The sequence below is a fragment of the Varroa destructor genome, unplaced genomic scaffold (genome assembly GCF_002443255.2).
Source record: "Varroa destructor unplaced genomic scaffold, Vdes_3.0 BEIS01000007.1, whole genome shotgun sequence".
NCBI lineage: Eukaryota > Metazoa > Arthropoda > Arachnida > Mesostigmata > Varroidae > Varroa > Varroa destructor.
The window spans coordinates 29,916,373-29,940,239 of record NW_019211460.1 but is presented as its reverse complement, the minus strand read 5'-3'; the positions used below and the strand labels follow the sequence as shown (position 1 = coordinate 29,940,239).

Below are 23,867 nucleotides of genomic sequence, written 5' to 3'. Positions count from 1 at the left end.
CTCCGATAAAACTATTAATTCTATTTTAAATTTAGATTTTGCTTCTATTTTTTAGCGAAATAACAAAAGTGTTTTCTGCTTAGCAGACCATATTTTCAATTGACAGTGTCAATTCCGTACAGCGGCACCAAATCATAGCCTGTATACATTGCAGATTTGACGAATACGCGGTGTCGGTATGCTGCTATCTCAAGCGCCGATGGGCACTAAATTTGGTATCTAATTGCCGTCTATGGTCCAGGCAGCCTGTAAATTGTATAGCTCCGACGCTAAAACTGTGTGCTTCGAATTCTCCAACTCCATCTTCAACGTTACCAATCTCTCAGAATTGCGTTAACCTGTAGTACAAAACCACTTAAAAAGGTGACGGTAAGGGCTACCTAACGATCCCTGAAGATATAGAAGCTACTGAACAGTAAGCCCTTTAGGGTGACTGCGACATATTGCGATACTGACGCATAAAGAGAGGTAAGACACAATGGGATTACAAGATAAATCTTTTTAACACTTTGCTCATATTTTGAAATCACCTTGGTATAGGGTTAAAAATCTGCGTTTACTAGAGGATTTGGTTGGAATAGGAACCAGCGATGGCTGTATGTCCATGATTACCATGGCAACCAGAGGACGCCGCCCGACGGGATACATATAGGGTATGAATGTCGTTTAACAATAAGTCAAGGATTAGTGATATCAACGGAATAAACAGAAAGAAACCTCTATAAGAAAAAAAATTGCACATAGACTACTGTGTTCGCTTCAAGCGTGACAAGCAACGTTGGGACACAGCATGAAATCTTTCCCACCATTAAATGTTTAAGTATAAGCTAGATAAATGGCTCAAATCAAATTGGATTAAAACGCTTCAATGCAAGCATATCCGAAGTGGGATACAAGTGTCAGTCGTAAGAAAAAATACACGTTCGGATATTTATGATCCGTACAGGCTATAAAAAAGTGAACTCCTCGTTATTTCTTCACTTCCTCTCCTTTTCAGCATGTTTTATCTTATTACAATCTCCCGCTTAGTTTCAATATGCACAGTCCATATTTGCTACTTTCGTTACTATTAATAACATTACTGCCGTGCAAATTGCTATGAGATGGTTAGACGTAATCTCAGGACGTATTTCTGTGTATGTATACAAGCCTATAAAAGCACGACCACATGATCTGTACGTGCTGTATCGCTATAGAAAGGAAGCTTATTATAATTCGAACCCCCTGACAGCAGAAGAAATGATTTCAATAACAATTTTTCGATCCTGAGTCTTTGCAAAAAATTGCGACAGTCATTAAAGAGCTAGCAGCATTACTGTCTAGTAGATGAGCGCTCAGACCATCAATACCCGTCGAATCTCTGATAAAGATTTCAAATATATTCAATAGTTTTTATGTCTCTAGCCCAGTCTGTATATAAGGTGAACACAAAAACGATAATACATTGAATAGAATTTTTGTACAGTTTAAATTTGGATGATTTGAACACTTCGCAGATTAAGATATTCATAAGAAATGCTTTTCGTGGGAAATTAAGTAAATAAATAAATAAAATGAAATAGTATGGCAAGCATATGTTAAAGCAAAATGCAAATTTTTCTGCATGTCCAGACCCAAAAAGCTTTTCGACATTGTAGCTCGAACCCAATATAACACCGAATAATATGCAACTCGCTCTCGTTTAGCTAACACTTAGATATAACGAGGCGCTAAAAGTAACATCCATTGGCATAGGCCGTTCATAGATACTATTCGGAATATTGTTTACATGCAAACCAAGCTGCTCCGATGCCTCTAATAGACAAACGCATTTATTTTCAAAAAAAAAAAAAAAAAAAACAGGAGGAAGTTTGCTTCGGGCATTTAGTTTGTTACCTGGCGGAGTGTTGGCGGTGGAGGGTGTAGCAACCGCTGTCGAATCGTCTTTTCATACACGTACTTATTTCTGATGGGCCTGAAACCTTTTGTTTCAAGTTTTCCAGGAAAATTCTCTCTATCAAGAATACGTTCATGCAAAAAAAACGGACCCACTGTATATAATTATGGATGTATTCGCATAGTAAGATTAGTTGGTTAGCAGATGTCACAATCGTAGATGTCAGCAGAAACGAGCTGCCAATATATGCCGCAGGATGAATTACTACGACAAGGCGGCGGCGCATCGTGAACGAGTACGAGCCATTATTGAGCTCAGTGCGTTTCAACGTTGTATATATATATATATATATAGCAGTGATAATGGCATTGGTAGAGGGCGCTCGGTCCACCGTGAGGCTTTTCTTACACGCCACTTCTCTTGCTTCTGAGCCGCGGATGAAGCTTCAACAGCTTTCGCTAGTAATAGCGGGAAGCCTGGCAACCTTGGTCTGTTGCTGCCTTCTTCAAAAGACTACTCGGATGCCATGCTAATGACAGTATAATTGAAGACAAAATAAAAATATTTATTCTTTGTCTAATCGACTGGCCAAATATGGGCACATCATACTCCAGGATAAAACTCTACAAGGTCACATTAAAGTACCTACTCTATATAGGCCATTTTAAAGACACAGGCCAGTGAAGAGGCAAATGCTGGTTTTTAGTTATAACAATTTTGTTCTAAACAGGCCGGGTGGATCAAACTGCGACCTGAGAATGAGCTCCTTATTGCAGATTCTGGCCGATCTAGGACGTTTTTTTCACCTGATGGTGCGAGATCGTGGCTTTCTCTTATTGTTACTCTAAGGCCATGCCACAGTGCATGCATACAGTTATGTATCTTCTTATCCGGCAAAATAAGTTTTTCATTTGTTTTATGCAACATAACAAATGCTGCTCCATTTGTGTTTTTAAAATACCAGCTATATGTATCTATAATTAGCTGAGTGATTTGCACTATGTCCTAACGCTGATCCGGTATTTAATATTTCTCTAAGAAACACATTGTAACTTTGACAAAAAAATACATATTGTGTACGAACACAACAATCAGGCTCCTCTTTGATTCAAATACAATTTAATTTACCTCAGGCTCTTTTCGTGAAATCGTGTTTGGCATGTTTCTATTTGAGAACGTTTTTTTAGGTGTGAGTAGGACGATGCCTTCAAAATCTACGGCCAAGTGACACTGGATCACATTTTGAATACACATATTAAAGTGGGTTTCTTGTATTGTTTACATCTGCTGAATCGATACTTAGATTACCTTAAGCACTAAGGATATGCAACCTTACGCATACTAGTGGAACTGGGCGTCCTGTAGTATAGAATGGAAGTAACCCTATGAAATACAAACAAAGATTAGGTTTCTTTCATTTCATATTTTAGCGTTCACTAACATTTCCCAAATGGCAGCCATTTTTGGTTGTAATGAAAGGAAACATTTCACTAAACGTCAAGACGTTTTCAGCTACTGAAAAAAAACTGACTGGCAAACCACACTTAATATCCTAGCAACAGTAAAAGTTTAATAAACACATCCATCCGATTACATTACGATAGAATTATTTGATTAGAGACTTCAAAACTATTCTACTAGTTGTTCGCGCTTCGGTGGAGCAGATTTGCCAATAATTATTTCAACAAGTTTCAGCAATGTACACGTACACTGCGTATGCCTCTAGCACACAACATCAATTAATATTGATACGCGTAGTCTATGCATGCACCCAAACATGTGTTTTGCCCCTCGTTTCAAAAGAATCACAATAAGTTCTTCGGTAAAGTCCACGAAAAGGAAGTTCTAATAGTACCGTTGTTGAATCCGTTGAACTGTTTGCATAGACATCGTAGTGGTCCGTCTGTCCCCATAGCAATCTGAGGTAATTATCGAAATTCAGGAATGCTCCTAAATCCAATGAGCTGTGTTTGTCGCTGCGACTTTGGAGGAATCGCTTAATATTTAAACTGTCAAAATCCAAAAAATAGGCTGGATCATTGCAGGTCACTTCCAGCGGGTGATTTAACTTGCGGTCCTAAGGCTATGACTAGCATAGCGTCAATGATGGAGCCTTGTGGGACGTTTTTCACGATCTCATTCTTATCTCTAGAAGTAACTACTTGGTCTACTCTGATTATTAGAACTTTAGCCACCATGTTTAATTCGATGACAATGCTTTTTGTCCTCGATTCTACTCGACACAGGCCTGCCGAGGTTCGCAGCTGTCTGCATTGTGGGTGTCCAATAATGGGTCCTGACCGTGAAACTCGAATTACTTATTGAATAAAGTATCAAATTTTGCCGTCAGCACCTATTTAGCAAGCTTAACGTTTACGACAACAGGAGCTGGAATCAGGTCTCGAGAAGTGTAGTAAATACTCTATGGTGCGTTACGTTTTTACATATCTGTTGCGCTGAATGTATATGCCTCACACGCCAGGCTGTGCGAGGAATTGTAGTATAAAGCGGCTTATGGGAAACTTAAACACCGAGCGATTTTCGCAATGTTCACTGCCATTGTGAGTCACGATCAATCGACATTGTGGCCGATTCGAGCTTTTCAAGCGAAACTACCATTCACCTGATGTCACTATACTACATTTTCATCACTGCTTTCGGCCGTGACATCCTTACGAATAAACATACGAACAGCTTCCCTTTGTTATGTAATTATCTTTTTTCCTGCACATCTCTTTACTAGGTAGCCGCCACCGATAACCATAATTGTGACGTAAGACCGTTACTTCCACTGATTTTCCTCCTGTAAACCGCAGTTCTCAAGGGACAAAACAATTCAAGCTAACAGCTGCATAATATGCCTTTGCTTTAAAATGTTCGCTTTAGATCATGTCATACGTATCATAGAAATAAATCGTCTCTACTTTCCTAGTCGATATTTTCTTTTCCACCGGGCTTTCTACGGTTACAGTCTGAATTATATTTGTTTTGGCTCATTCAGATCTCGGTCTGAACCTTGCGGAAAACTGTGCCGCCTATTCGTATCGTTAGATGTTTCATATATATATATATATATATATATATATATATATATATATATATATATATATATATATATATATATATATATATCTTTTATTTTCTGCAATCGCATAGTTGCTTATTTCATAAATATTTGATCCACGTCCTGGAGTGCTGTTCACTAGAAATTGCTCGCGTTTGGGTGTAGTAAAACTGCTGGCATTCTTATAAACGGCAACGGTAGACAAGAGGTTACTCCGTATTTAAATTATCGTTTATCTGGGCATATTCCATCTGAGTTCAAATCAGTTAGAGGATACCGCGGTTATAGAGCAGGCCGGTAGTCTCCCATTGATAGAGGGCATTAGCTGTTGCATTAGAATCTTTAGTTACTGTTGAGGTACTTAACATTAGTTTGATCTCAGGAGAAAATAATAGAGTATAGCAAAATATTTTTTTATTCATTTTCTGTGGATACATACTAAATATTTATCTGTTTGATCATCTATTTATTAAAGTGGCTTGAATGCGTATGATAGGACTAGAAAACGCACTTTTGTTTCAGCTGATTCATTCGTAATGCCTTGGACCTATTTTCAGACGTCTCTTCTCATCGTAACGTCTTTCCTTTCGACCTGGACTCCATATGCCGCTCTCTGCCTTTGGAGCGTCTTTTTCGGACCATCTACCGTACCTTCGTGGCTGATGATCGCTCCAAATATATGCGCAAAGGCCTCAGGTGCCTTAAATCCGTTTATTTACTCACTTAGTAATCGGTAATTATCGGTCTATAGAAGTAAGCATTGTATGAAAACGGTCTATCAGTCCACGCCGTGTATATAAGCTTAGATAGTTGGTCGACTTGTCTTTTTTCCTTCGAAAGCTCGCCATGCAATTGTCATGTTTTCTTTTTCATTGATGCCGCAGTCTGAAATCAATAGCGTTTAGTGTATTTAGCATGTTCTTTTGATAATTCTGCCGCGTGATTGACTTTAGTAGTGAGTTCAGTTGATTTTTTTTAGTACTCTGGATATCTATACAATGCTTTTAGGAAGATTAATTAAGGTATCTAATCCCTTGTAATTCGTGTGCGGTGTTATCTTATTACAGAAACCTTCGATCGGCTATTGCAGACACTATTCGGGCGGCAAAGGCTAGCCTATGCAGAGAGACAGGTCAGCCAGGCGACGTTCAGGACGAAACAACACAAATGGCTGAATGTACTGAATTGTCTTCGACTACTCCTGCGAGTCAGCGAGATAGTTTTATTAATATATAAACAATATGTTGATAAATAATTGAAACTAGCTGGCCTTCTAGGTCATTGCTAACGTAACCGCAGACTGTGAAGTATGATACAATACAAGTTACCTTTCTGGATCCTACGCAAAAAACCCTAAATGATTATTTCGCTTTTAAACGAATGTTAGCAAATATGGCCATTTTGTGCGTAGTACGGATCCAGGCCCATCCGAAGGAAGAATAAGAAAAGATTGCAACTGAGGCGGCCCAGTTACCTGAATAAACTAGACATTGTCTATTTCCCGTTGGAACGTCGTTTTAGTGATGCAAATTTAACCCAGATGAGCTATAGATGTGTTAGCTGATGTGGACATCTTTGGATGTGGGGGGGGGGGGTGATGTGCCATAAGATGTAAATAAACAATTCTCAAATCACGGTACACTACCTTTGAAACGTTTTTCATAGAAAAGTCACATCAGTATTTTTAGTTAATAGATGAAAATTAATTTTGCTACACTTAATTTTTCATGCATGTTTTAACACAACACACGAGTTTACCTGTTCTACCTGAACAGAAATAAATAAACATCAGTAACACTTAAAGATCTTAAAATCAATTGAAGAGGTTGAACAACTTTTCTCAATACGAAAGGGACCAAGGGGAATGAACCCTTAGTGGAGAGATTAGTGCTCTCGCCAAACTTACCATGCAAGTCTATATGTATTATAGAAATGTTTAGTTTAACTGACGTTAAATAAATTTGAGACATTCAAATTAGTTAGAAAATAGGTTCCTTTAAAATTCAATAATATAATTTCAAATATGATATTTTAAATAATAAAATAGACGGAAATTTTCATGGATTGACTGGAAAACTACGAACATTTTTTCAGAGGTGAATCCGAAAATTGGTTGTCTATTACGGAGAAAACAAAGACAATGTCTATTGAAACGAGTAGGTACTGCAAAATGTTATTACTTCAAACTGCATTTAAACTTGCCTTTTATAGCAAGAGACCTCGGCCAGGTTTGGGTCTATCTTATAGACCTTCCAGATATTGTGCTATAGCCAGCATGCAGATTAAGGCTCCCTACAGGTCGGGCCGCAAGATCAGGGAATGTGTCTCGAACGAAAAATTAAGTTATGGCGTTACTTGTGCTAGCCCTTGTTATATGATTGCTTTTGTGGATTATCATACCAGTAGTATATCCATATGTATACGTCTAAATAAACATTTGATTATTGTCAATAAAACCGGTTTTTATTTAAAAGTGTTTACATTAGTTTACAAACCTAGAATTTTCTTTAGCCCGTATCCGTCCACAGCAGCACCAACTTAAACGGTCTATTTGGTTAGGTGTTAATTTACGCAGTGAAGCATAATGAAACCTGCGGTTCCGTAACGCCAGCGCCAGCAGCAGATTTACCATTGAGATCAAGAATAAAGCTATGAAAAGGAAAAAAAGCGGCAAAAGCAGGCCACATTTTACATGTCGGTTGTCCTACCACTACTAAATACTTTGTCGAATTGGGGGAAATTGAAAACGGTGAGAACATTCACACGAAAAACAGAAAATTAAGTATAAAACAGGGAGGAAGGGGTTTTCACGAAATTGTTCAATCAGATATTTTCCGTGAGTTTCCTGTGGGACGGCTGTATTATGCATCTTGGCAATAATATTTACCATCAACCACAAACAATATTTACCATCTACATCGACCTTCAACAGCTCGATTTATTGGAAAATACGTTTTATAGAACCTATTGGTTTCCCCAGGGATTCGGGTAAGGAAAATGCAAGTATGGCATAAAGACATGGCAACATGTATGCAAACATTAACTTAAAGTTCTTTTTATCAAATACCGCTAAACGTCCTATTCCATAGCTAAAAGTTTTCTTATCTGACAAATGAGTTCGTTGGCTCGCTCATGTAATATAATTAATATTATATAGCATGATCTCTTTTGATGCTCTTTTATAACTCTGTCTGTTAATTTTTAGTTAAAACTTATTATGCAATGGTGGTAACTTGAAGCGATCTCTATATTATCACTTCGAGTCCTATTAAATACGTACTAAAAAGAGCTAATTAGATAATGACATTTTTTCTCATTTAAATTATATGCAAGATTGAAAAGAAGGTGTCTGCGCTTTCCTACTTACCCCGATAAACCGTTAGAAGGCTCTCGCTACTTTATCAGGGTGCTATAACGATATTATATTATAGTTATGAATGCGACTTCAATTCGAATGAGCTCCTCGAAGATGGATCTTTCAGATGAAAAACGAGCGGATTGTCGACACGTTCCGTACGTTCCCATTTGCCACTAGGGCTAAAAAGTTAGCCGAAATAGCCTACGACGTTTCCTTCTTAGTATACGGTATCGAAGCTGTCAATAAAAACACTGCTCAAGAATGGTTTGCCAAGTTTGAAAGCCGTATCCGGGACTCAGAGAACGCTGCTCACGCTGACTATCTGAGTTTGATAGCAACCATCTAAAAGCATTTTTGAAAGAGGACAGCTGAAGAACAATTCGTAATTGACCGCAAATCTAGGTTGCAGCCACACGACCGTCGTTAACCACTTTAAGTCATTTAGATTCGATAAGAAGTTCAGAGCTTGGATACCACGAACTCCTTGAATCCAACAAGAACTGACATTTCAACGATTCATCTTGACATCTCGTTTGGTATCGAGCGTCACGTGGCCACAGGGACCAATTTTTGCTTGGAATTATCGCATAAGCCAGAAATCAAAATGGGTGACTTTAGCAGAAAAGCCAGATTAATGTCTGAAACAGGTTGTGCTTTGCATTTGGAGGGACTGCAAGGGACTGATATACTGGAAATTGCTTCATACGACCCATGCAGTTGATCGACCGTTGATCTGACCCAATTGCATCGAGTCGATCAGACTATTCGTGTGTGGCTTTTCCCTATAACACGGCGAGGTCACACACAGCAAACACCGTCAAAGCTGCCCTCCTGAATTCTAAAGTGAGAGACTTTGTTGTACCGTCATAATTTCCAGAGTTTGTTCCGACAAAATTTTCACCTGTCCTATCTGCTGGATAGTCAGCTTCCTGAGATTACCTTCAATATAGGTCAACAGATTGAAACGTGGTTGAAAACTCTTTTCAAACGAAACTGGCCACCTTGTAACGAGACGGAATATATCATTTGGTGAGCAGATGGGAGAAAATCATGAACAGCGACAGGGAGTACATAACATAATAACATACTGCCACAGGAATAAAAAATGTGATATTTTCTGTTCAGTAAACAAAGCACAGCAACTTTTTTTCAACTTAATATATTTTTATATATCTACAAGGCGTCTGAAAAAGTGTATACACCGTTTAACCAGTAGTATGTTTCTCAGAGTTCTTTCAGTTCAGAATATTATGAAATCGAAATAATGAACAAACAAAAATCAACTTTTAGATAAACAAAAAATGTATCTAAAATACTATTGAAAGTATGAAAATATAGCAAAAGCACAAAGGCGATGGAAGTGCAGGAAGTTCCAGACAGATCCGCCTACGCGACTTACGACTAGTCGGATGAGAAATATATTCAAAACAGATGGAGCTGTCTAGGATGTTCATAGATAACGTTCCGGAGGACCAAGAACATCAACGAACTTCACCAGTCAACACTAGACAGCATCCGTGAAGCATAAAATCCGTAAGATAATCAAGTCGGCGCTCGGGATCAGTAAATCAAGTGCGCATTGCATGTTTAGACATTAGTAGTAGAAAAGTTACAGCCCAGCAATGGTATATGCCATCAATGAAGAGGATTCGGACTCAAGAAGACGATTTTACAAATGGTACTTCGGATCATTTGCATGAACAGTTTACCAGGCACCGAAGCTACAGTGTGGTACAACTGTTTAAGTAGAAGATTAATTCGACAGTTCCTATAATAGGACGAAGCACTTTCCTGCTATCATTCTAATGTATCAATGTAAAATCCTTCAATCAGGTAAGTTAAGCAAAAATGCCCCATACTTTGTCCATTACATAAATCCAATGTCGATAGGCTTTTTCCTATAGATATACGTTATCGGCAGAGTCTATAGTAGAAAACCGACGTCACTGGAAGGTTTAGAAGTTGCAATCGAGCTAAAATATGTTACACAATTAAATTAGACTTTGTGAATCAATTAAATAAAGACTCAAGTTCTTACTATTCAAGCTATATTTATATTCTTTTTAATGATAGCTTGATCTCGGATAGAAAATTGTTCGCTTGACGCAATCTTCGGATGATCATTATTCTGCCTAACTTTTCATTAGCGAATATGCTCCTATTTACAATGGTAGTTGGATTTATGAACTTTAAGTAAAAAAAAAAAACTTTGAAGAGAAATACCTGTCCATAAGTTTCAACGAAGACCTATGATTTTTTTTTATGGAACTAATGAGTTCACTGTCTATCTCTAAATTTAGTCTTGAGATGTTTACCTTCACCTCTAAGTGTTGCGATGCACAATAAATAACGTTTGTTATGAATAATAACACCCTCATTCGAATCAATATTAGCAATACGTGAAGAGGTGTTAATATATGAGATAAGCGAAGCGTAATGTTCCTTCATTCTCTTGGACCGTGTCATGGCTGAGGGTTTCCCTGTGCTTGACCATTTGTTTGATGAGGACGTCTATAGAAAAAAGTTAGTGGATTCAGCACGTTTGGAAAAATCCTGAAATGAGAAGATACGTAATAATTCAAAATCGTTGATTTGTTTAGATCTACTTATTGTATAGAAGTACCGTTTAAATAGATTTTTAGAGTACGACGGAGCTTCAGTATCTCTGTATTTCTATTAATTTCACCTGCTTGCTTAAATCAATCATCAAAGGTTAATTATATTAAGTTGAAAAATATCCGTTTACCGTTCAACCAATATTTACGATCCCGTCGCAGAGTTTTAAAAGCGTATTTTAATACCTGTCCGGATGGAAGTCGAAGATCCTTCTAGACAAAAATTGCCTTCCTTGCTCGGCTCCATGCGCGATTTTTCTATAGGGACCCATATTAAACACTTCGCCCAGCGGGTTGCGCAGGATCTCCTCAACTCTCGATAATAACATCCTTTGAGCTGGGAGCTGCGCAGTCTTCTGTTCGGTATTCTGCTGGGCATTGTCACCTAGAATAGGTCAAAATCGGAAGGCGACCTAGGCTTATATATACATTTATTGGTTGGCTATAGATATCCAGAGCAGAAATTGATTGTATGTTTTCATAGTCAAATTGCCGCACAGCGAACATTGATGAATGAAAGTATGTTCAACGTTGTGCAACTGGGACTCTGCAATAACTTATCTTTTTTCAACTTAACAGGTGCTTTGAACTTTTTTTTTTAATTTCTTAATTTACGAAACTTAAAAGTACGTCTCATAATAGCCTCGATACGGTGGCAGACTTTCCGAACAGAATAAATCGTCATCTACGTCGGTCTGTTGCAAACAACTAGTGGATTCTTCAGTAACACTCCTTACCTATAAAGCTACATGTTTAATAGTATAACTTTAACATATGTTTACAAGCTATACTTAGCTGGTAAAATTACTGACGATCTTTGCCAACTTGATGTTGGTCAGCACCGATTCTGCTTCATAACTATCTACAATGATCCTATAACCTAGGGAAAATTGAGTTCCTGTGTTAACATTAAGCTGGAATAAGGGTTACAATCTGAAGGATCTCAGATAGATGTTACACTGAATGAGAGGCAAACTCATTCAAAATATGAACATCATCCGACATTTTAATAATTCAATGAGTATCCTTCTAACGAACATTCGTTAATCCAGTGATCGAAATGCGCTAATGAACACGGCGTTTTGATTTCGATTTACGTCTAGCTGGTATAGATAAGGTTAACTTTTTCGAATCATGCCTCAGAATGGCGCGTTCATACGTACTAATCTTACTCGCCACGTTACGCAGAGTGTCCATTACGCTAACGAGAGTAAACGCAGTAGGCAGATCTTTGGCCGTATGCGATGCCTGTGTCAGATATTCCTTGAGATTCTGCGAAAACGAAGTGGAAAATTAGAAAAAATTTATCTTTTACTGTTCATATTATGTTGAAGAGATAATAAAGTCTTCGACTGTTGACGGTATTATAAACACTTCTTCTAGTTGTTTGCAAACGCAAGGGCGCGAAGTAATATTTACTTGTCCCACTGTTCGCTTCCTTGCTAATTTCAGTTTATCGAATATCACACAAAGTTAGTTAAGTTGATCGTCTATATTATCATAGAATCGTATCAGACCGTTGAAAATGATGTGATATTAAGAATTCAAAAACGTCACTCCCCAATGTTTGGCGGTAGACAGCAAAACAAAATATTAACTTATCACTAGCTATTATCGCGCTATAGAAGTTAGGTGAATCAGTACTGCATGTTCCATAAACACACATATGTATTCATCTTCAACTTACATGTCTTGCTATCAGTCTTCAACGATTGTACAACGCTAATGCTGACGCTGACTGAGGCACTTCATGGAACTTACTGAATAACTAATAATAATTCGCGTACAGAAAACACAACAGGCACCGAGCTACCCTATACGCATTGGTTAGTACGCAAGCACACAGTACTATGAATACAGAACAGTGAAACACATAGTTAGAGTCCAGTACTACACGTCATCGACAACGAGCACCATAACAAAACGCCATCAGCTCAGAACAAGGATAACATGGCCGCTGATACGTGGGATCTGCAGAAAAGCAATCGTAATCCCGTCTTCTCTGCCGATTTTATTGGCGACTAGATGGACACGCTGCATAAATTAGAGACCACAGAACGAAGACACCGACAACACTTAGACGGCATACCGTAAGAACTCCCCGAAAGGTCGTATCTGTCGTTGCGTTGCGAAGGCGGTTGACAATTCCGATCGACTTCATTATTCGACGAGGCAGTTCTTGAATAATCTTGAATAGGCCATTCATGCGGCCGGGGTACTCTCCTAGGACACCGAACACGTCTCCTCGAAGGATTCGCCGTAAATCGGTCATTACACGTTTGTAGTCAAATACCGTTTGAATCACAGCCAACTGAAAAAAGGTCGTTGTGGATGTCGCGCGAAACAACAGTCAGGGTTTTGTTGGGTCTCGAATGACCGACTAGCCCTGACAATTCTGCGAGGTTTATAAATGTAACGCTTGCTTTGTTGTTTCTCTGCTTGTGCTATAGGTTTTGTACTTTCATATCGCTTTCGGAAGAGCATTCTCTTTCATCCCTATTTTTTTAGCATAAGTAAAATCCTATAAGTTATGATTTAAGAAAGTCAGAATTCGCTTTTTGCGTAAAATATGTTGGCTCAAGGCGGTTCGCTCTGTAAACGGATTTTATGTATCGAACAATCCCAATAGGCAGACGTGGTCTCCTTAACGACAAAGATCTGTCAGATTTCGAAAATATCGAAGTTTCGTGAGCCCTTCGAGTTTATTAGCTTAATAGCCCGCAAAGCAGATGGCAGACCTCTAGCCAGCATGAGTTGTCGTCGGCTTAATTAAATTCTGCCTTTGGACCGTGCTAATGTTAGAATGAATAACCGAAAGATGCTTTAAGAAAATAAAGCATGTACTACGTGGTTCGTCCACTTCCCTTATTTTTGCCTAACTTTCGTTGATCTAGACGATTTGTCCTAAAATGTACTAGCTTTTGAATTAGAAAATCTTTAGTTTTGTAAACACATCCTAGTATTAGCTACCTGCTAACATTATTAGAAGCTACTACGAAACATTCTGCAATGATGATGATGATTTGATACTTCCTGAATGTCCCGTTTGAAGGACGAGCTAACGGTCTTGTTTCTAGTTTATGGACGACTAAAATATTTGAAAAATATGGGAAATATAGTCACCAGTTGCGTCCGTATCACAGACGCGAGTCTGTGTCGCAAACTAGATTCTCTATAGGAAAAAAATATCTTTATACACAGCTTACGTTATTGTGTCTATGTAGCGAAGTAAAGCATTCAGCATATAATTACCTAGCGAACCTATTGTAACAACACAACGTAAAACGTTCTCTCTTAGGGACACAAACGAAGCGAACTGCTTTCACAGCAGTTCCAATTCGAAGATTTGATTTCGTTCTTCATTTTGCTGTACGACCCAGGCCACGAATGCAATGGACATCCTGCTTTAAATACTATATACATATCAATGGCGAGCTGTTCCGTTAAACACTTTTGTTGTTGTTGTCGTTATGTCTGTCGTTGCTGAGAGGAACAATGACTAAAAGTTAGGACTTGATTTAATCTAACGGAAAAAGGACAGGAACCTACGAGCTCCCCTCGTTTTTACGATTTCATTTGTGTTATTTCTTCTATTGTGTATGCTTAGTGTGGAATGAATTATTTTTCGGTTTAATTTCTTGTTAAGAACATATATATATATATATATATATGTACTAATAAAGAGCTTACCATGTCGTTGGAGCTAGATCCTGGAACGGCCGAAGCGGTAGCATTGACTATGGTGTCAGTAGTTGCTTTTGGTGCGGCTGCACTGCCACTTCCCTATAGGTAATATTACTCTTTATTAGTAGTAAGCGGATTTTAAAATGAGTGTTCGTTCGATTTCTGGACAGAAGGGTATCAAAATGCTATAGAGAGAAGTGATTTGTGTGTTCTTTTGAAGATAACACAATGGATTCATATAAAATGCTCCTATTCTTGCTATTCGATTAATATCTATATATATTTATGTTGTTTTGTTGTAAAATTGTAACTTCAGTTCAAAGTATTAGATACAAAAAGATAGTACAGCCAAATCCTTAGTGATCTCTGCCATTGGCAACGAACCCTTATACCGTGTTGGGCCAATATGCCCTGGTTGATTCGATCGTGGTCAGAGATGTCGTGGTCGGGCTTATCCTTGTGTCTATTATTATCCTGTTCATTTTCCTGGCCACTCTCTCTACCCTAATAAAGGGGAAGTAAATGAAGTTCTATCAGACATAACCTAGCAGACGAATTCGCTTCGTTGACCTTTCTGCAATTTTAGCAAACCGGCGGAGTGAAATTCAAGGCTTTTTCCTCGTAGATAGTAGAATGTCTTTATTGCTAAATCTGTATACTAATGTGGAGGAAAACTTGGTACTAAGTTTATTTGGCTACAACAATTTTAGTTGAAGTACAAATTTTCTAGTTTATAAATGTATCTTTGTAAGCCCTTCTAGTTAACGGCTGTGTTTGTTCTATCCATGTGTCTCTGCAGAGGTACGAAAGTAAATTCTTAGGTAAAATAATCTTCTGCATTGCCCTGTTGAGCTCCTCAGCTAGACCGGCGTCCTAACTATATACATATTATTTCTACTTTAAGCATCTAAGGGGAATTTTAAATCGATGTGGATGTAACTGTCGTTTATGATAAGTAGTACTGGAAAAATTCCAGATTGGGAATTATTTCGAAACTTACACCTTTAATAAAAGCCCCGAGTGGCTATAAAATAAATATCGCATGATTGATATAGCGAAGCCACGTATAAACAACTCTTACCCCTGACACGGCTTCAACAGGGGCTGCTCCACTATCTTCCGCGGCCTTGTCCGACTTTCCACGAGGTCCGCTCGTTGCTGACGGACGATTCTGAGTCTCAAACTTGTCCTGAATTCTGCGAAGTTCATGCCTTGCGCACTACAAGTTTAATGCAATTGTATTTCCACATCAAAACAACAAGAACATAGGAGTTGATTATATTTGTCTGATACTTAGTGCCAGAACTCAATTTTCAAAAAAGCATTACGTATTTATTCAGCAACTAACGCATCACATAAGGTCTATTTTTTATCACTACTACGTATTATTATGTCTTTATAGTACCTCAATATCTAATCAATGCGGTGTTTATTTGCGGATCACAATGAAGTACTTACGTCGGTGAATGTTTCAGCTGTTACAGTAATTCCTCCGTTCTGGAACGAAAATTGAATAGGTAGAGTTATTTCTGGGTTTCCTACTAAAGGTTATATGGAGACATTTTCCTTCAGGGGAACATTGCTAATTGCTAAACGAGCTGCTGATAAAATATGGCCGGTTTCTTGGTAAAATATTTTAAAGTAACAAATTCAACGGCGGCATAGGGTGGGTGCACGGTGCGCATTTATCCATTTATGTTGCCATGATAACCATGAATATGCAGCCATCACTGGTTCAAAGGTTGGTAAAGGGGATATCAAATGAAGTGATTGTTCCCGTGCCATCTCATAGGTTTATTGGAAAAATTCTACGTAAGTTTTAACCCAATTCTAAAGACTTTTTAGTAAAATCCTTAATACTGTTAATATTGGCGTATTAAAACGGCAGAGATAGCCAGAAGAGTTGAACGAAAATTTAAAAGTAGAGGCGTCCATACCCAAAATTGTTGACACTCCTCAATGCAGGCCCAATTTGCTCCACAATAATGGATTAGGCTGAACCGACAACATGACAAAGTGACTATCAAGTATTTTGCGAAGACGGCTTTAATCACAGGAAGAATTTTCCCTGTTATGCAATTTTTGTATTGAATTATCTAAATATATTTTACACAAAGCAACTAAATGAACACATATATCAGCAACAGTGAATCCAGATTATATATGAGATCAATAAAGGCGTTCTCAAACATAAAATGGAACAATAATCGATTCAACGCCTACACGCATGTATATGTGTTTACCTCTTCGATAGACGCGGGGTCCTTGCGAATACAATCAGGAATGGTCGAGTCAAAAGCTGCGTCCATGTGGACGAATTCCATGCTTTCGGGAATTCTAATCTTCAGAGGGATCGTGGGAATTCCTCCCTGACCGCCATCGAACTGAGACTCACTCTGCGGTGCTTCTCTGCCCCGCTCCTGATCCGTCTGAAGCTCACCGGGATCATTATTAGCAAAACTCGTCACTGGGGTTTGTCGACCCCCATGTCCCCTTACTCCGGCAACTAAGCAGAACGTGAGAGTCGCTGCAGTCCATGAACGCTGTCAATGCGTTCGAAAATTACAATACAATACGAAATTTCCTTTATTCAAGGGATTTAGAAAGCGGTTACGATATGATAGCATAAGCCGGGTCATTCGCCACCTGCCATCAAAGAAGTTGTTAACTGTATTAAAAATGGCTATTTCTAGAGCACTGCACAGATGGTTTCTCTTAACTAAACAAAAAAAATTATTGTTAACAATGTCCGCCATCATCACTTTCCTCGTGGAGAAATACAACGCTTCGTTTAATAGACCTACAGGAAACATGTTTTCACTCTACTCACTTTAGAACACTTCGCAACGTATTTCTGATGAAGTGAGGACCATTTAGAGGTAATTAAGGCGTTATGTACGTTCGAATAAAACTAAGGGTTTTCTGTGATAGAAGTTTACGATATACAATTGCATGGCCGTGGTTCTTCTTTTGAATAGTGAACAACGTGAACTTTAAACTAAACCTTCATATGGCGCTACAGACGGTATCTAAGCAGCTTGTAGAAAATAAACGGCGTTATCCGTAATAGTCTTAATAATTTATTTTGGTGTAGATAATATCGTTTAGAATGCAACTAATCCACTTGCCTGCTAGACGGTGTGTGTGTGTGTGTGTGTGTATGTTTGTGTGTCTATGTTGCTTTGTTTATCTCGGTATAGATTTTTTACTTTACCGGAGTACACATTGTAATTCACAAAAGCACCTTCGAATAGAAGTTTAAAACCTCGACATAATATCATGTATACAAAAGGGCCTGGATAAGAGCCCTGCGACACTTCGGACGGAGCCCCTGCAGAGGCTGACGGGATGTGTCAAACTTTCGGATAGACACGATCCCAGTGCGTCACTCTGGGACCCATTCCGAAAGCAGACATCTCTGAGATCGATAGGTCGTGATCCACCTTGCCACATGCTCAGGAAAAATTTAAATAAACACTACGAGGTGCATTGTTATAATTTCGTTTGAGGGGAATATGAAGTTTATTTTTATTGATCTAATTTGTAGATTACAAATATATAAATTGTCCTGGTATACGTTTTCCATCTATATCTTTCCCACATATATGGGTACAAGTCAGCATAGAAAACATTATAGCTGGTGCTAACGTTACTGCGCTAGCTAAGCGACACATAGGACCAAAACATGCCTAGTGTACAATTTAGGTTTAGCCTTTGGAGAAACCGAGTGCTTCGAATCGTATTTAAGTTACCTGGGCTTTGAGCGTACTCTTTCAATCCTACTCAGCACAGAACAACATATTAATCGTACGAAAATTCTGACCCCAAAAATTATGTCGTCTGCTAAATCAAGGATACGTCGCTTTTTTTTTTGTTCATATAAAAAAATGGTGGCCGTATTATTCGCGTACTTCAGCCAGAGTCGTCCAAGACTACGATCGTTTATGTAACTGTTGACGGTATTTTGTTCCCCTCGTAGATCCATTGCTGGTTTACCAATAAGCGCAAAGTTGAACTTTTTGTTTGTAACAGCATAGTTAACAAAAGGTTCATTATATTGTCTCGTTTCGAATGGTGGCCGTCGTTGTCAAATAGAAACACGATAGATTTGAGAACAGTAACGGACGACCATTTTTCTGTGACAGTTAGTTGCGCCATGGCAAAGCGTGTTCATTACTTAGTAAATTAACTTTGAGCGAGTATGGGTCGCTTATTGAAATAAATTATATAGCTGGCGATAATATTTAATAAATATTGGCGAGTATTGGGTATGTATTTTTTTGGTGATCGCGATGAGTAATTTTTTCAAGTTTTTGCCTAATCTACTGTTGCAAGCCTATTTGAAAATGTGTTGTACGTTTGAGTATTTGAAACAGATGTCCCGTTAAAAATTACTTTAGCACTTTTTCCAACTAACCCTGACCAACACAAATATCCTAGGGGATGTACTGTGTATCTACCATTTGGACGGTAGAATTGGTGTAACCCTTAGGCATAAAAAATGAAACGTTAATTTGATTTTTTTTAACTGTTCCTTTCTGTTATCTAAGTACATTTCTGTAACTGAGTTCAAGAAAATTGGTGGTTCAATTAATCGAACCCTTGGCGGCTACATAGCGTTACTCCCAGTTTTAAAGCAACCATATGTCTACTTCGATTTGTTTAAACGCCTTCTATATGGGCAAGGATGGATCAGCAGCCTGCAACAGTTAGAGGTGCTGACATCCAGTTCGTTCAAACGACATTATCTATTGCTTTATCTGTTTACATTGACGTTGGTAGCCATATCTCCGAAACTGCCATTTGCCAACAGTAAAAAGGTGTTTCCATAGCTTGTTTCCTTATAGACATTATCGTCATTGGCGCCGGAAAACTGCGGCTTATGAAACGGACCAGATGATACGTTTCAGCAGACGGCAGAGATTTACTGTTCCGTTACCTTTGTATTGTGCAGACGCGCTCAAGATCAATCCTAGGGAGACAACGACAACTTCTTAGATCGGCGAAACCGGTTTCTGTGAGCGAGCGTCTTGATTGACTCGAACCCGTTTATGATCTCAGGTTACGAAAGGTGTCACGCCACGAAACACCGACTTCTGTATATATTTTTCAAGCTGAGGATTACATATTTTATAGCATCCTCTTTGCAACAACGTAGAGACCATTGGTATTTTTTTTCTAGCAGGGGGCTGTTCCACCTGTTGTAAGGAGCAACGCGGCATGTATATTTAATAAGAAAGACCTTCAACTCAATACTCATCTCCAAGGGGTAGCAGATTACGGGACCTCTACACTGCGGGATCTAACCGATCTCCGCTTTGCTCCTATTTTGTACTCGAAGCTGATCGCGATGTATAACACTCCTTATAAGAGTCATTTACCGGGTAAAAAGCGTTACCGTTCAGTAACTACCAAAATACCACATATTATTATTATTATTAACTCTGTCGTCAATGGAATTATCGGCCTATAATAACTGCTAATGCAAAAGTGATATGACAACAATAACCTGAAAAAATATGTGATTCTATGAGAATCACTATTAGACTCACGAGGTGAGGACGTACCCCAACAGAAGAGACTTCGTTTTTTTTTTTTTCTAGTACCTATACATCATAATAAAGCCAAGCGATAATCGCGCTCGTTGAAATTGAACCATTTAAGAACTTTCCCTTACTGAAGGAGGCATCAAAGTGTTTGCATAAGGCCAAAACTCTACTTGATAGGACCCAAGCATGTATCTGGCTAGTGAAATATATTTGCAGTTAATTTTGAAAAATTATAACCCGAGTTTCTTTCTAAAAACTGCTGAGTATCTCGGAAGTATTCTGAAAGTAGCTAGTAATGTAGCCGGCCTCCCCGGTAGTGTCGCAGTAGCTGTTCTGCGATCATACCACATGCTAACAATGAGTTTCATTACCTAGTAAAAAGAGCCTACTTTCAATCGTAGCAGATAAATTCTGCATTTTATTTGAAAAAAAACGCTCTTCTTTAATCAGCAATAAGCGGATATAATGTTTAGCAGTAACTCCTTCAGGCCCCTGTTACGATACCGCCAGGCTACGATTAGCTAAAGGGTTACTGATGGTTACTGTTAAGGCTTTGGCAGGAAGACAGTCAACCATATCAAGAAAAAAGGAGGTCAACTTAAGCTTATGTAAACAGAACCTAAACCGGTTGGGATGCGTGGTTTTATGCCAACGGCGCTACACATCCAGCGATAATAAAGTGTTTCCAAGTAAATTCATTGTAAAGTTGAGAAAATCAAATGCATAATCGTCCCTATTTAGCTAATTTCTATTATTTATATGCGACTGCATGGCATAGCCGAAGAAAACAGCAGGATCTTCTCTCCGCGCGTAAAATCTAATATATGCAGATTCGTCGATGAGAATATATTAGAAGCGTGGGAATCTTCTTCCTGCTTATGGCGTGATTTCTGAAACCACGTCCTTTTCAGAGCAGTCATCTTCACACTACTGCATACTTTTCTACGTGATATTGCGTCACGCTTAACGTGATCGGCGTGACAATCGACTCTGAACGTAGTAGAAAATAATTATTTCAATTGAGAACTGATACGTATTAGCTACTTGTTGGATTTTTAGAACACGTCAAATTGATTGAATTAAGCATCCTGGTAATATGTGTCCTATTCGCGCGTGCCACTGCACGGGGCTAGACTTCACAGACAAAAACGTCAGTAGCTTAGGTGTTTTTATTGTTTTATCACTGTTATTATAATAGGCGTTCTATTGCCCTATGGACAAGCTATGTTCGAGCGGATCGAATATGAGCACCCGTGTGACAAACAACTTATTCACAGAAGTTGGTCTACATAAAATGTTTGAAAAACTATGTTTATGCCAGTGGAAAGATATCGAATTCACTATGGGCTTTCTTTCTCGCCCTTAGATTATGCCGGCTTAATATAATCGAACTCGCTAAACTCATATTGGTTAACTGAATGAAAGATGATTGAAATGTTCATTTTTACAAAATAGTATAATAAATGGCCTAAACAAAACTTCTAAGAGTATAGGTTATCAATTATTGTTAGTCTCGAAAGGCCAATTCTAACACGATGTGGATTTCGAGTCGCAGGAGACTCACCATGGTCGGCAGAAAGTATTAATCCTCGATCTTTGTTGCAAACGTTGTTCCGACTGGACGCTGATCGGGTCAGCAGGTCGATCTATCAGACAGATACTTTCCGTCTGCCTTTCACTCTCTTCCCTTATATTTGTTTTCGTTAGATATTTGCTAAACGGTGGCGATTTGAGGACCACGCCACAGGTACACAGCAGTTAATCTTCTTCTATGGCCTGATGGTGGAACGTCTCCATGGGTCTTGTCGCAAGCAGCTGCCGAACACGATCCGATGCTGTCAACGACAAGCGATCACTACCGATGCGAGGCTAGCTGCTCGAAAGACCAATGGTCGCAAGCCAACGCAAACGTTACTTGACAGCCGTCGTCACAGCAATAGCATCACCGGTCGCGGCAGTCACCACGTCGCTGCGCAAAGCGAGACCCGCAGAAAGAAGTCAATACATTTGTTAAAAAGAGAGGACCCACCCGACGACTCAGCAGGTGTATCGTCTTCCTTTGTAGGAAAGAACCGGACATTCGACAACTAGCAAAAAGAAGCGCCAGATAAAAAGAACAACTCATGACGAAGAAGATTGAAAAGCTAGATGGAAAGCACGCCATGGAAAGTGAAGTCGCGTCAATTCTTTCCCTTGCGCGAAACATCGCATTCGCATCCGTCTTTACGTGGTGAATGCTGCGCCAGAAAAAGACGCTGGACTGGGCAGATGTTAACGCCGTAATTGCCATTGTCCCCTATACCACTATGATAGCTCCTGAATCGTCAATCATGGTCAGTATCAGGTGAAACGGGTAAGGGAGGGGTTCGGAGGGGGAATCGGTCTGCCCCGCTCCTTAACCAGACAGGAGAGTATGCAGGCATTTATTTATGCGAGAGGCGTCGACGCCGTTCTTAGTACTGCCACGCCAATAATAGGTATAGACGCCACCGTTACCGCGACGCACGGCAACATCAACAAACGCGTCCAGAGGAACTAGCATGTGGAAACGAATGTGTGCTATCGCCGTCACAAGTTAATGATATTCATCAATAGTTATCCGAGATCCAGCGTGAATGTGGAATTGGCAAGCTGCGTTTGAAGGCAGCAGAAGACACCGCCTGTCCGACACTGCGTTACAGACTTGAGGAAGGGTGTTAGCCACTGCAATGGGCTGATGCATTGCTTATACGGTGGAGCTACAGATGTGTAGCAGGACGGGCTTGGCGGACCCGGCCGTAGAGTGGATACATCTAATCGAACGCTACGATAACGTCGGAAATTGGGGGATCCATTAATTGGATCTCGGAAATAGAGACGCTAGTAATTGCCGGGGCACTGCCCGTACTGTGGTTCCTGTATGGTGTGCGAAGCAAAATTATACGCATAAACTACCGTAGCTTTCCCGGAACCGCGGGCTCAAAGGCACTTCTGCGATTTTTCCGTTGTTAAAAATAATAATTATTATCTAACTCTAATGATTTGTATGAAGTCACATGAGTGAAAGACACATAAGGAAAATGTAAATGTTAGGAGTCATCACCAACTATGGAGGTGGTAGCTTAACGAAACCATTATTGCTAGAAGGCAAATGAGGGTTCATGTCATGGAATTATCAAAAAGAGCGTTACAAATTTCTAGGTAAACTGGATTTTTCACTTCTAAAATTGTAATCTATTGCATGTTTACTACATGCATTGCGTGTTGCATACTTGTTTCCAATTTTCAAACAGTCATCAATTGTTTCGAGACACGCACAAATACTAACAAACAAAAATAGGTCATAGCTTATAACTCAAAGCGCAGAAGAGGACACACCTTACTAATATAAAACGTGATGATCTCCTAAAAATCATTTTGACCGTTATCAATTACGGGTTGTTCGGAGAAGGGTGCGTCTATGGCGCTACTAATGTATTGCATTTTTGAAGGACGAGCTTATCTATAGAGATACACATAGCGTAAGGAAGCTATCTAGAAACAATAATAATAACAGCAGTATGAAACTAACCAATTGTGTAACTTATCTTTGCCGTAGATTCACACGTTTGTAAATCTATATTAAAATCATTGTATCTTTGCACTATGTATACGTAATTGAGAAAGAACCCATAAGCAAAATTTCATTAGAAATTTCCGTCCTAAGTGATTGAGAGAATAAAATCAAACTATTTGATTCTAG

At 39.0% G+C, this 23,867-nt stretch overlaps 2 protein-coding genes across 11 annotated transcripts in view; one reads left to right on the top strand and one right to left on the bottom strand.

Annotated features, from left to right (window-relative positions):
* Positions 1-7,396, top strand: part of LOC111254389 (visual pigment-like receptor peropsin) — a 36,666-nt gene extending 29,270 nt beyond the window's left edge. For both annotated transcript variants that reach the window (XM_022815160.2, XM_086974607.1), the window contains exons 6-7: positions 5,498-5,673; positions 6,008-7,396. In XM_022815160.2, coding sequence (XP_022670895.1) covers positions 5,498-5,673; positions 6,008-6,176 — 345 coding nt within the window. In that variant the 3' untranslated portion in view covers positions 6,177-7,396. The remainder of the gene's footprint in view (positions 1-5,497; positions 5,674-6,007) is intronic.
* On the bottom strand, positions 5,333-22,245 carry LOC111254387 (uncharacterized). Of its 9 annotated transcripts, none has more exons than XR_015316831.1 (12): positions 21,711-22,244; positions 16,841-17,140; positions 16,056-16,094; positions 15,679-15,816; positions 14,982-15,101; positions 14,604-14,696; positions 13,003-13,224; positions 12,077-12,185; positions 11,100-11,298; positions 7,436-7,589; positions 7,143-7,265; positions 5,333-5,825 (listed from the first exon to the last, which is right to left on the bottom strand). XR_015316831.1 is itself a non-coding variant. In XM_086974604.1 (10 exons), exons 1-10 carry the CDS (start codon positions 21,711-21,713, stop codon positions 10,761-10,763), a joined length of 1,305 nt encoding a protein of 434 aa, XP_086830730.1. In that variant the 5' UTR covers positions 21,714-22,243; the 3' UTR covers positions 10,330-10,760. The 9 variants fall into 9 exon arrangements, 5 of the variants coding, with proteins under 5 accessions (XP_086830730.1, XP_022670892.1, XP_086830731.1 ...); XR_015316832.1 differs by having other exon boundaries at positions 7,143-7,232; XR_015316830.1 differs by having other exon boundaries at positions 7,143-7,589.
* Positions 22,246-23,867: the final 1,622 nt, after the last annotated feature.